This window comes from Trachemys scripta, chromosome 11, assembly GCF_013100865.1.
Source record: "Trachemys scripta elegans isolate TJP31775 chromosome 11, CAS_Tse_1.0, whole genome shotgun sequence".
In the NCBI taxonomy this organism is placed as follows: domain Eukaryota; kingdom Metazoa; phylum Chordata; order Testudines; family Emydidae; genus Trachemys; species Trachemys scripta.
In genome coordinates this window covers 42655287-42668169 of record NC_048308.1, presented here as the reverse complement: position 1 = coordinate 42668169, position 12883 = coordinate 42655287, and the positions used below count along the sequence as shown (strand labels likewise).

The 12883-nt window shown below is 40.5% G+C and overlaps 1 protein-coding gene across 9 annotated transcripts in view; it reads left to right on the top strand.

Moving 5' to 3' along the window:
- Positions 1-12883, top strand: part of CCDC141 (coiled-coil domain containing 141) — a 152842-nt gene that overhangs the window by 95058 nt on the left and 44901 nt on the right. For 8 of the 9 annotated variants that reach the window (XM_034785769.1, XM_034785770.1, XM_034785767.1 and 5 more), the window contains 5 exons: positions 1363-1542; positions 2816-2938; positions 3913-4101; positions 5234-5413; positions 6679-6828. In XM_034785769.1, coding sequence (XP_034641660.1) covers positions 1363-1542; positions 2816-2938; positions 3913-4101; positions 5234-5413; positions 6679-6828 — 822 coding nt within the window. Of the gene's footprint in view, positions 1-1362; positions 1543-2815; positions 2939-3912; positions 4102-5233; positions 5414-6678; positions 6848-12883 lie in introns of all 9 variants that reach the window. The other variant, XM_034785776.1, reaches the window with a different exon arrangement.

Genomic DNA, 12883 nt, shown 5'->3' with positions numbered 1-12883 from the left:
AGTATTTGTGCAATATTTTCAAACTAAGAAAGCACTAGATGAGTGCTAGGTGGTGGTATGATCAATTCAACTCTAAAATCTTTTGTGAGTGGAGGCAGTGGGGTACAGTGGGGCAGGTCTGAGGCTGGGACTCAGGAGACTTGGGTTCTAGTCTTCACTCTGCTGGGTGACCTTGGGAAAGTCACTTTACTTCTTTGTGTCCCCTATCCAATCAAGTGAGGCTTGTCAGCTATGGCAGACAGTCCACCTAAGAGAGGGAAAATTCTCATTTTAACTCAAGAACATTCAGCCTGGCCAGACTGTTTGTAAAAGCGGTGCCAATCCTACATGCTCTACAAGACTGCACTGCTGACTCTGGCTAACAGGACAAGGCCAAGCAAGCACAAAATGTTTTGTGATTAAAATAAAATAACCTTTTAGAACTGTTTTTTCACAGACACATTTTATTCACATTAGACTCTCATATTTCTATTTGTGCAATATACAATTTACTCTGCATCCACTAAGAGGCAGTCTGTACTAGTGGAAAATATGAAAATACTTTTTAGAAAAATGGATGATAGAACTGTCTCCACACAGTTTATCCTTGCTGATGTTCTCTCCGATATTGCCTCTTCCAAGATTTAGATATTACTGCCAACATGTCTTCTGCTAATGTGGTCCTAGTATATTCTTGGGGGGTATATTATAAATCTTTATCAGTGTCTGATATAATTTACACACAACAGCCTTCCTCAGAGGAAAAAATCTGGGCTAGAGTTGGGAAAAGAGTAAAGAGAATTACCAAGTTTTCTATGATGTCACTGAGGTGAGTCCTCCAAAAGACCCCAAAGACAAAAAACCCACAAGTACTGAATACGTTTGCCTCATTTTATCCCACAAGGGTTTCAGCCTGTGCAAAGGGAACCACAACTAACGATAAGTAAGTAGTTCCTCCTTCAGTCCCATTCAATCCTTTGCTGAACATTCCAACAACTGTTTGAATTAATGCCAGTGTTGGTGGTTTTTCTGATGTTGAACACTGTCCATTAAGAATTGGCTTGAAGACGCCACCTGATTTTGCATGGCAATCAAGCAGTCATTAGAAGGCGATAATTCTTGGTCACTGCTGAACCAAAGAACCAGCCTCCCATGTCCAATGTTCACTCCCTTCAGCCACCCAGTCCTCTATAACCACTGCATTTTATACACACACAAACAACCAGGAATTTCCAAAATGCTTATGCTGGATTAGACTGATTGTTTTCTGCTGTCTTTTAAATTTTGTTGAGGGAAAAACTATAAATTTGTTTTTGTATTCTTGTAAAAAATGTGTTATTCTCTTTGGGGGAAATGAAAATGCATTTATCATTTATTTACCAGGTGAATAAGAATTTTATATTAAAGTTGGAAAACGTTGTGCAAGTAACTGAAGATACTATTGACAAACTAAATAAAGAAAAGGAAGAGCTGACAGACCTGTGGACAACATGGAAGCTCCATATCAATCAAGAAAAGTCCATCAAACAACAATGTTGGAAATTTAAAGAGCAATTTAAAAAAGTAAGTGAAACATATTTGAAGAAGACAGTTTTGGCAAACATTTCTGCATCATTAATAGTCTGAAATTATCACTTGTCAGTGGTTCTCTCACCACTTAATTCTGCAGATTATGCAACAGAGATCACCCTGTGGACTACATCCTTTAATATCTCCAACTTTATTTTCTGCTACTGTTGAATGAAACATGCCGAAAATTCTTCCCATTTTTTAATTGTTTTTCAATATTTAATTGGTTGTAATTTCAAATTTTGAAACAGTTTCAGCCAGCTCTGTTTGCTGCAATAAACTGCTTGATTTTTCTAACATTTTTGTTTTGTGCACACCATAAAATTCTGCTGAAGACAACATTTTGAGAACCACTGTTTTATATAGTGCATAGCATTAACTTTGGGTGTGTGAATGGAATCTGATACCACTACTGAATTTTAAGCTTACGAATATTTTGTTGAAAGAGACATTGTTAGAAAAAAAAATGTAGAATATTTAGAAATGTTATGGGTTTCTTCTTAGTTTTTTTACAAGCACATTACAATTTTCTAATCGTGTATTTGTATTGAAAAGAAGAGCATTTAAATTTACCTTGCCAGACATCACACATTTATTTCTCTGGCATGATTGTGGCTGAATGGTTACTTCATCTGTATTAATTACTTCCAGTAAACCAAATCCTAGTTCTGTGAACAAAGCCAGAGTAAATGGGCTATGCAGTGGTTAATGAGAAAAGGATTTTCTCTAGCCCAGGGGCAGATTGCAGATTACTTCAGCAGCTACAGTGATGGCTGCAGCCCACTATGTGACCAGTATCGCATGTTTTAGCCAGTTCATCTGACTAATTGTTTATCCACTGATACCCCCAACCTAGTTATTGCTAAACCACTCTCCAAGCTCTTGCAGAGAAAGCTCTATGGGTTCCATTGTGTGTCGCTTTTCCAGCCTCCCCTCACCCTAGTGCAAGTGAATCTCTCCAGCTGCACTGTGCTTAGGGTCTTCAGTAGCCCTTCAGAACATCAGAGGATTTGCACCAGAGAGAGAGAGAGAGAGAGAGAGATTTATAATTTTAAAACAAATTTAGGACAGGTGACAGCTTCCTTTACATTACCTTTAGGATCTGCCTTTTTTATAGGTGTAATATCACTCTATGGAATTCTACTGACAGAACTTAGATGAGTTTTTTTTTTTTTACTTTATTTACAAAAATGAGCTTTTAAATGAAATGGAAATTATTTAATGCAGATAAAAATGTACTCGTGTGTTGTGTCACTATTTCTTCTAGACTACTCATAACTTAATGATTCTTGAGGAGGCTCTCAGACCTGCAGCAGTTGACCTTGGGAGTAACCTTCAGATTTTTTTAGAACTACAACAAAAATTTAATCAAATGAAACAACAGTTTCAGGTGAGAAAACAGATTGGATTGGTGAGATCCAAAGTGCAAGAAAGTTCTTTGCAAATCCCTGATCCTGAAAAGAGTTACATTTACAGTGAGTTCAATGAGGCTGTGCACAGGAAAAAGTCTTTGCAGGATTAGGCTTTACATTTTATACTCTATATAGGGTTGTGATGCAAACTGTCTTTTGTGGTGTGTAAACGCCTCAGAATGTCACCTACAATATTAGCTGCACATTGGGAATGATGCACAAGGAAAGGCTGGATATACAGAAGAAAGACTAGTCCAGTGCACAAGGGCAAAAAAAGGAGAACATCCAGCTCCATGCTTGGGAGTTGCAGAACTGCTTGGGGTGTTTCTGTATATGAGCTTCTTACCTCCTCCACATTACAACTCCTGAGTCCAGGAAAGTCTCGGTTTCCCATTCCTCTCATTCGTGCTCTGCAGGCTTGTGGCCCACCTCTCATGCCTTCCAGCATCCAAAAGACCTCCTTGCTTCCTAGCAAAGCACCCCTATTTGCCACCTCTAAATTCCAGATCCTAGGGTGACATTCATCTGTGAATTCTCTAGTATCCAACGAGTTAATATCTATCTGAAAATGAGAAAGGAGTGTCAATACTACAGGAAGATCCCTTTTCATTGTATTTTGTTCCCTGCAGTTCTTGACCTTGCTAGAATCCTGAAGTACAAGGGAAATTGAAAATTTGGGAAACAAAAAACTAGATTATCCACAGCTCGAAATGCAGACTGGTCCAGACATTCCTAACTGTAGGAGTTTATGGATCTGAGGTTTTGGTTCAGATCCATTTCTAAAAAGTTCAGGTTCGTGTCTAGAAATGAGCAAAGACTCAGAAGAGCATTGAGAAGAGGATAGCATTTTTTTTCCTAAGATGGTTTCCCCATCACTAATTTACATTTGATGAAATAATACATGAAAAGTAATTCCTGCAAATCTGAATAATGCATTGTGTTTATTTGCTAGCAACTAACTGCTGAGGTTGAATACACAGTAAAATTATCAGAATTGCTGACCCTAAAAGGAGTTCCTGTTAAAGAAAATTCTGAGAAAGTAAGTGAGCTTACTGATCTTCATCAGAGGATAAAAGAAAGGATGACAGAATATGATGAAATCTTCAACAAGTCAGTCAAATTCCATCATGTCAAAGAACAAGTAAGTATAATATTATTTATCCTTAAAAATATATACCTTTTTCCTGTTGCAACTAATTTCTTTTTGTTTCTGGTACTACCTGTCATCTTTGTTTTGCCCCTGTCATAACTATAAAGGGAAGGGTAACAGCCCTCCTGTGTACAGTACTGTAAAATCCCTCCTGGCCAGAGACTCCAAAATCCTTTTACCTGTAAAGGATTAAGAAGCTCAGGTAACCTGGCTGACACCTGACCCAAAGGACCAATAAGGGGACAAGATACTTTCAAATCTTGGGGGGGGGGGGAAGGCTGTTGTTTGTGTTCTTTGTTTTGGTGGGAGTTCGCTCTTGGGACTAAGAGGGACCAGACATCAATCCATGCTCTCCAAATCTTTCTGAACAAGTCTCTCATATTTCAAACTTGTAAGTACAGCCAGGAAAGGCGTGGTAGTTTTATCTTTGTTTTCTCAACTTGTAAATGTACCTTTTACTAGGGTGTTTACCTCTGTTTCCTGTAACTTTGAATCTAAGGCTAGAGGGGGGTCCTCTGGACTCTTTAAGTTTGATTACCCTGTAAAGTTATTTTCCATCCTTATTTTACAGAGATGATGTTGACCTTTTTCTTTAATTAAAAGCCTTTTTTAATAACCTGATTAATTTTTCCTTGTTTTTAGATCCAAGGGGATTGGGTCTGGATCCACCAGGAGTTGGTGGGAGAAAGGAGGGGGGATGGTTAATTTCTCCTTGTTTTAAGATCCAAGGGGTTGGATCTGTGTTCAGCAGGGAGTTGGTGGAAGAGTCTCTCAAGGCTACCCAGGGAAGGGAGTTAGCTTATTGGGAGTGGTGGCAACGAACCAGATCTAAGCTGGTAGTTAAGCTTAGAAGTTTTCATGCAGGCCCCCACATCTGTACCCTAAAGTTCAGAGTGGGGAAGGAGCCTTGACAGGCCCAAACTAAAAACATTTACCCACCTGTGGGACTGAACTGAAACTCTAGATCTGAAATCCTCTGAAATCTGGTGAGCTCAAACTCTGGATCTAAATCACAAATTCTGTGCCTCGGGCCTACCCCTACATATTTTATTATGTTAACATATGATGGTGAGGAAGAGAATAGTATAACTGCCTTTAACAAATTATTTCAAACATATTCCAGCTGGAATGTCTCAAAAAATCAGGAGAACTGGAGATTCCTGAAACAAGTGAGATCCCTGATGATGCACACCAAGCTAGAGTCCACCTTGCTAATACTCAGGAAAAACATGCGCATATTGGACATCTGTATAAACTGGCTCTTACCCTAGGAGTGGACAGCCTTTCTGCAGTGCAGCATCCTGTAAGTAATATCTAAAAGAGCAGTACATTTAGCATTGCATATAATAGCTTGAATCATTAGAGCTATTTGACTGACTTCTAGATGTGCATACAACACATTAATGCCCTGGGGGAAAACTAATACATAGCATTAATAACTATTCTAATAGAGGGCAGAAAAATAGAAAGCAAAATGGTTAAGCATTTTCATACTTTTTTTTTAAATGTATTTTTAATATAGTGAATCTGATTTTGTCTGCAGATTTTTCTTTTGCATCAGACTAAAAGAAGTCTTCAACAACAGTGGAGCTTACTGCTTGCAGTCCCACTAACTTTATGAATCATTGTGGTGCAGAGAAAACATGTTTAGTTTTTCAGAAATCTCACTATTTTGTTTTTCTTTTTTTGTTTGTTTTTAATTATGAGTTCTGTGAATACAGTCAGTGTTGGAGGGAGGGGAGGGAAAATCTGCTTTCCTGCTCCCTGATATTCTTTGTGCAGGTCAGGTCCTAATAGCTGATTTCTTGACAGCTACTAAAGTATGTAAGTTTTAGACTCCTGCTACTTTTTAGAGGTGGTTTTGCATCCATATTCTTTTATAAACAAATTATGGTGAAAGAACAAACAGGGAAATATAATAAAAATGTCATCTTATTAGTAGATTCTAGCCTTCCTCCAGAGACTAATTTTCCTAGTGAAATGGGTATTGTTTTAGGAAAGCATTATTCCTTCCTGGCAAGATTGTCACTTTTCCTATATATTTGCGCAAGGGAGGAAAGGGGGCACAAAGCACTCCCATTCTCCCCCTCCATACATTATCCAAGTTACCAGTCTGCACATGGGAGGGAGGGAGCAGGCTCTAAGGTGCCACTACTCCCCATAGATAGGGGAGAGGGGACTGGCCAGAACCTGGGGGACACCATAGAATATTAGGGTTGGAAGAGACCTCAGGTTGTCATCTAGTCCAAACCCCTGCTCAAAGCAGGACCAACAGGGCAGGAATTGCAACTCTGAACCACAGTTCCTGTCCTAGTCTGGGGAGGTGCAGCCACGTTTCCCCTTTCTATAGGCTAGGATCAATGCCTTAATCTAGCCGTTAATGGTACCCACACTGGGACAGATATTCTTTCTCTGAAATAATTTTATTTTTAATTGTCAAAGTTAAAGCAGAAACGTTTTCTGTATTTTAAACCATAAGCAATGTCATAAGAGTTAGGCGTTTGCTATGTTGTGTAGGCAGCAGATCCAGCTCATAATTATTTCATTTTGTACTCTCTCTTTTCTTAGAACTGCTTTAATATTTCTGTAAAGACTCTACAGCAGGAGCTTGCTACACTGGAGTGTGACAGCATTAACTGGAGAACCAAAGCAGATAAGTATGAGGAGGAACTGTCACACAGCTTCCAGTACTGCACAAGTAGAGAAGAGATAAATGAGGTCTGGTGAAAAGAACAGAGTAAATTACTAAAAACTGTTGTGTCCTATAATGTGTGTTATGGCTTATGTATTCCCACAAATACCATATACATATACAGTAAAGTTGATTTTCATCTTAGCAGCAGCTCTTGATCCACATACAAGTAAAATCTATGGCCTATGTTTAAAATCCAACCCTGTATTCAAATCTACATTAAGTTACTATTCTGACATTAATGGTTTTCACACACAAAAAGAGGGATGCAAATATAACAGCTGCACTTTCTCAGGTTCAGATGTGCAGCATAGCTCTTATCTAAATCTGGTTTAGTTCAGTTGCTTGGGTTTATAAATGTCTTTAAAGAAAAGCCTCAAACAAATGCAGTATTTTATGTATCATGTAACTGTACTGTTGTTCCTCACGTTAAAAAGAATTATTGGTATTATAATTAGAGGTTTAAATGTGACCTGCAAAGGATTTTTTAAATGATTTTTTACCAACCCCTCCTTTTTTAATTGTGTATAAACAAGACCAGAAGGCATTCATTAAAAAAGACAAAACAAAACACTTAATCATTTTTTACTTTAGATATATCAGAATGTCAAATCTGATCTTCCCTGGGTCTTAGAGGAATTTTGGGGGCCTCAGCTATGTGGTTTGACACCTTAAATTGCAGCAGTGTTGAGACTTTAACAGGACATCCTTTCAGCCAAGCGTTCATTAGGCACTGAAGTTAAACCAAAACATAGAAAGAAAGAAAGAAAAACATTAATCAGTCTGACTAAAAGTCACTTAGCCTATCAGTTGATCCATTTGCAATGTCACTATTTTGCCAGTCACCATAGCATCGTCCAGGGTAGAAATATCTTGGATTTTGACTGTAAAAAGCAAATTTTCATTACTTTATTTTATTTTAATTTTTAACAAAAACCTTTCAGGCTTTCTTTATACACCACAAAGAAACTAAAGGGACATAAGATCCATGTATTTTCCCCTGGCAGGTCACCTTTAACCGAGTCAACAAACAAATTTAAGGTTCATATTTCCAATGTGCTATATTACAGTTAGCTCTTTTAAAATAACATACATGCTGCTTTGAAAACTTTTATGCTGTGTTCAGTTCTGGGCACCCTACTTAGATTGTAAGCTCCTTGTGGCAGGGGCCCAGTTCTTTGTTATGTTTGTACAGCACCTAGCACAATAGGGTCCTATTCAATGGTTAGGGCTCCTAGACACTATGGTAATACAAATACTACTAATAAATAATAACAATACAATATCCTTGCATATTTAACAGAAATAGCGGTTCAATTATAAACAACAAAAATGAATAGAGGTTTGATAGATTGAAAGGACTGAGAATGAATAAGAGGGGACAAGAAAGAGTATACATACTAATGAATGGTATAGAGAAGATAAATGTGGCACTCATATTTACCCTGTTCTCATCAAACATGGTAACATTTAAAACCAATGAATGAAAAATCTCTCTGACACAACACATTACAGAGGTCAAGAAGGTTAGGATTTTAAAAATGGGTTAGCCACTCAGTGTAGATAATGAGAACATCCACAGTTCGTTGGGTAGCAGTCAGAGCAAAAATCAAAATTAGGAAGAAATTGACATAGGTTGAAATCGGTTAATTGAAATTGGTTAATCTATAATTGTCTATTAAAGGGAATCTTGTACATTTCTCAGAAGGGCTGGTTGAAAATTTTTCATTGAACTGTTTTTCAGCAGAAAATTGGGGTTTTGATTAAATGGGGTTTGTTTATTTATTTATTTATTTATTTTAAAATGTCTACTTTTCAGGGAGAATTTCAGTATTATTATTGAAAAACTGAATGCCCCCAAACTGAAATATTTTGATTCTGAAGTAACACTGTGGTTCCTCATAATAGTTGTAGTTCGGGTGCCTCATGCTCCCAGTCTCTTCTGTGGGTCAGATTCCCCACTGGACTTCATCCCCCATGATACACTGCAGCCAACTGCCAGTATGAACCACCTCTCTTCAGAATGGGGCAGGGGAGATTGGGGTACATCATGGGAGATGTAGTCTGACCAGGGAGCCCATCCTAGAGAGGAGAACAGCAGCACAAAGCATCGCAGCAGCACTTCACAAACAAAATATTCCAGGTTTCAGTCAAAATATTTCTGATTTCAGTTTTCTGCTGAAAACAGAAGATTATCTGCAGGGGGGAAAAAACATTCCCCAACCAGCTCTGTATCTAAGACTAGCCAGAGACAGGTTATTGGACTAGATGGACTTCTGGTCTCATTCCTATGTTCCTAGGATTATGCAGTGATCACAGTATGGCAGAGGGGATGTGATTCCCTGCTAAGTAAAATGATATTTCTATTTATTTACTATTTGGATTAACCAGAGAGAGCATGAGCAAGTGAGAAATTACTTTCACGCTCCTCTGTCCCCAAAACCTAAATGAAATAAATGTCAGTGCACTTGTTACTCATCAATACTCTTGAGTAGCTGCTTTGCAAAATACAGTCAACCCATTAGGGCCTCAAACCTAATGAAAACCCCCCTGTAAAAATAATTACATGGTTATATTTTCAATTAAGGTATAAAAGTAGCTGGGAAAGTAGGTTGGCTGACTGGGTTAATGCCTATCACCCAATAGCCTAACTGAATGTTGTATTTAATATAACTGAAATAATGCTAAATAGCCCCTTTGATGTCTGTCTTTAATTAGTTTCCATTTCCATTATTACTTAGCACAGAGGATGTTTCAAATACAAATTCTGTACAAACAGATAATTGTACCTGAATACATGTTAATCCGTTGCCACTTTTCTTCATTAAACATTTAAACTAAAACTACATAAATACCAAGTAAATCGATGACACTGAATTAGTTCAAGAAGATAAAAGTTATGAGTTTGTTCTTAAGAGTTTTAAAATAGTGCAATTAATTATTTTAAAATGTATTTATTAAACATCAGTAATAAGGCTGATATTATTCTTAACAACAAGTACCCATGTATCAAATAATAGTTCCTTTGCCACCTACCACATGTAAGCCAGTAAACATTTCACTTCATCTCTCAGTAGTAGGAAGCAGTTGTTAGTGCCTGTCAAACAGTACACTAACAGCAACCAGCTAACCTAATTATTTGCAGTTTACCAATCGGCAACACCAAATTTCAAATGTAAATTCAAAACAGTTTGTGATCAGCAATTTTAGACCCTATTATAAACACTTATGCACATGCTTAACTTTAGTGTGATGAGTTTAACCATGTGTGTAAATCACGTGCTGTAAGTGTTCGCAGGATCAGCGACTTATTGGTATCTGAAAGTGCTATATTCAGATCCGAAGCAATGGTGTATTTGTTTTTTTGTTTTTAAGACTCTGGTCTACTAGTAAAGGATCAATGCTCCTTTAAAAAGCAGGGAAAAAAATTTATGTTCAGATGTGTAAAACCAGATGTGCAACAGTCTTGCAGACAAAACAAAGAAATCTGTCTTTTTTGTTACTTTTAAAAGAGCGCTTGCAAAGACAAAAACAAGAGCTCATGCCCTGTAAGCCTTTGTAATGTCTGAAGCAGGTGTCAAGGTCTTTTATCCCTTTACCTGCCTACGTGAGCTACCTGCACAACTGGTCCGTGCACAAGAAGGGGACACAGCCCCTACAGAGCTACTGCTCCTCTTTCTACACAGGGGGGCAGAGAAAGAATACAGGTGGAGCTTTGCATTGTCTCCCATCCCCACCCCTCCATACTACCCAAGTGCATCAGCCAGTATAGATGAGGAAGTAAGTTGTGCTAGGTATGGGGCTACCCTGAACAAAGGAGAGCCAGGGTCTGAATTGTGACTCACTGATATGCTTTTAGGATAGTGCAACTATGTGCTCCCCTTACTCAGGCCTTGTGATAAGTCCAGGATCTAGCCCTATGTTTAGCTAATGCACATGAAATTAAAAATGACTTAATTCTTTTTGCAAATTGACCTTTGCAAACAGGGCCGGCTCTAGGTTTTTGGCCGCCCCAAGCAAAAAAAATGTTGGCTGCCCCCCACCCCAGCCCTGGGTTCTCTCTTCCCCCCTCCCACCCCAGCCCTGGGCTCTCTCTTCCCCCCCACCCACACCCCCTGCTGCCCCAGCTCTGGGCTCTCTCTTCCCCCCCCCACCCACACCCCCTGCTGCCCCAGCCCTGGGCTCCTCCCCACCAGTGATGACTCTGCCCGTTCCCCCCTCACCTCCAGCCAGTCCGACGCTGGCAGGGTTGGGGAAAGCAGCGGGGCTCCCGGGGCACGCCTCAGCTCAGGGTCCCTCCATCCAGGGCTCCCGCCTCCAGGACCGGCCGGGACCCGGGAGGGCAGAGCCAGGGAACCGCCCCAGCAGAGGGCTGAGGAGCCGGGGCAGGGTAGCCCCAGAGGGAGCGGAGCCCCGGAGAGCGGGACGCAGGCCCCGCACGACAGCGCCCCGCCCTCTATGGCCCCCCTGCTGCTGCTGCTGCTACTTCTGGCCGCCCTGCCACAGTCCCTGGGTGGCTCAGGCCGCTTCGCCCAACCCCGGCTGCAGCGCTGGGGGCAGCTGCCCTGCGGCGGCTGCAGGCGGCTCCATGTGCCCCGTGGGGTGTCCCCCAGCCTGAATGTCCCCCGCTCGAAGCCTGCCTGCCTGGCCCCGCCACAAGGTGTGGGCACTGCTCCCCCGTGGTGCGAACCGCAGCGCCTACAGGGCGCCCCCCGCGCACAACGTGCTGCTGCTGCCAGGGCCAGCTCTAGGCGTTTGCTGCCGGAAGCACACACACACACACACACACACACACACAAAAATGGCCAGAATGCTGCCCTTGAAAATGTGCTGCCCCAAGCATGTGCTTGGTTTGCTGGTGCCTAAAGCCGCCCCTGTTTGCAAAAAAAAAAAAAAGACCTTTCGCAGCTAGGAATAATTTTGCAATCCACCTTGCAGCAAATCTGTACCATAATGTACCTTGAACTGAGCCTCAGCCCTCCCCAAGCCCCCATCTTGTTATATTCCTCAAATTTACAGGGAGGTATACTTTGGTGCTTGGGGCTCAATCCTACCAGGTACTGAGAACTCCTGAGGGGTACTGAGCACCCTCAATCCATGAAGTCAGTGGGAGTTGAGGGTTCTCAGCACCTTGCCGACTTGACAAGATCCCAGTGCTAAAGTCATAACCAGTGATAAATTGAAGGGCATCTTTTTCCTCTCCCCATCTTCTAGCCAGCTTTGCTTCTGTTTGTTCCTTTGTCTCTATCCCTTTGAAAATCTCTTTTCAGCCACCTTCCCCTCTTGCCTATTTTCATACCCAGACTCCAGGAGGTTATGTGGGAGTGAAAAAGGAGAGGGGAATGCCTCATTAAAGTGCCTCCGGAAGAATCTTGGATATGAATAAAAAATGTTTTTCTTAAACTTTACAGTTAACAAAAACATTTTTAAAGTGGCTTTATGCCTTGCTTTTAGTGTTTGTTTTGTGCTTCTTGTGTGATAAGTCTTAGCAAGTGGTAGCAGCCATCCCCCTCCTCCACCATCATTCTCCACCTATGACACAGGAGACTATAGTTAGGAACAGCTGCATGAATAAGGACTATGAGACTATGGTCAGATCACTATGTGATAAAGTTCCATTAAACCAGGAGGCTGAAATCATGTAGGTATTTGGAGGAAAAGTTCTTTTAGCAATTTCACATTGCATTTTGCAGTAAATGAGTGAAGAACTGAGATAAGGTTAGATTTCTCTGCTTCTAAATATTCAGAGCTGTATACTGCCCTCAATGAGAGCATGCAGTTGCTGATGTCAGTAGTAGTTGTTTGCATGCGTCGATGGGGAGCAGTGTATGGTCCTGAGTTTGAGCTGGTTTTCCACTGAGTCTGAGAGAAGAGTGACAGCAGCTGCAGACCTTTGACACATGAACCATCTTATCTGAAACAAGGCGATCTCATTTCACATACCCATAGTGCTATGAAAAGAGCCTCTGTCCTTATAAATGATTAGTAGTGTATGGGTATAAGCTCTGAAAGTAAACCAAAATAAACTCTTACTCATCTATATGTCAGTCCTGGGATTTTCCTCCAAATTAGATTTAAAAT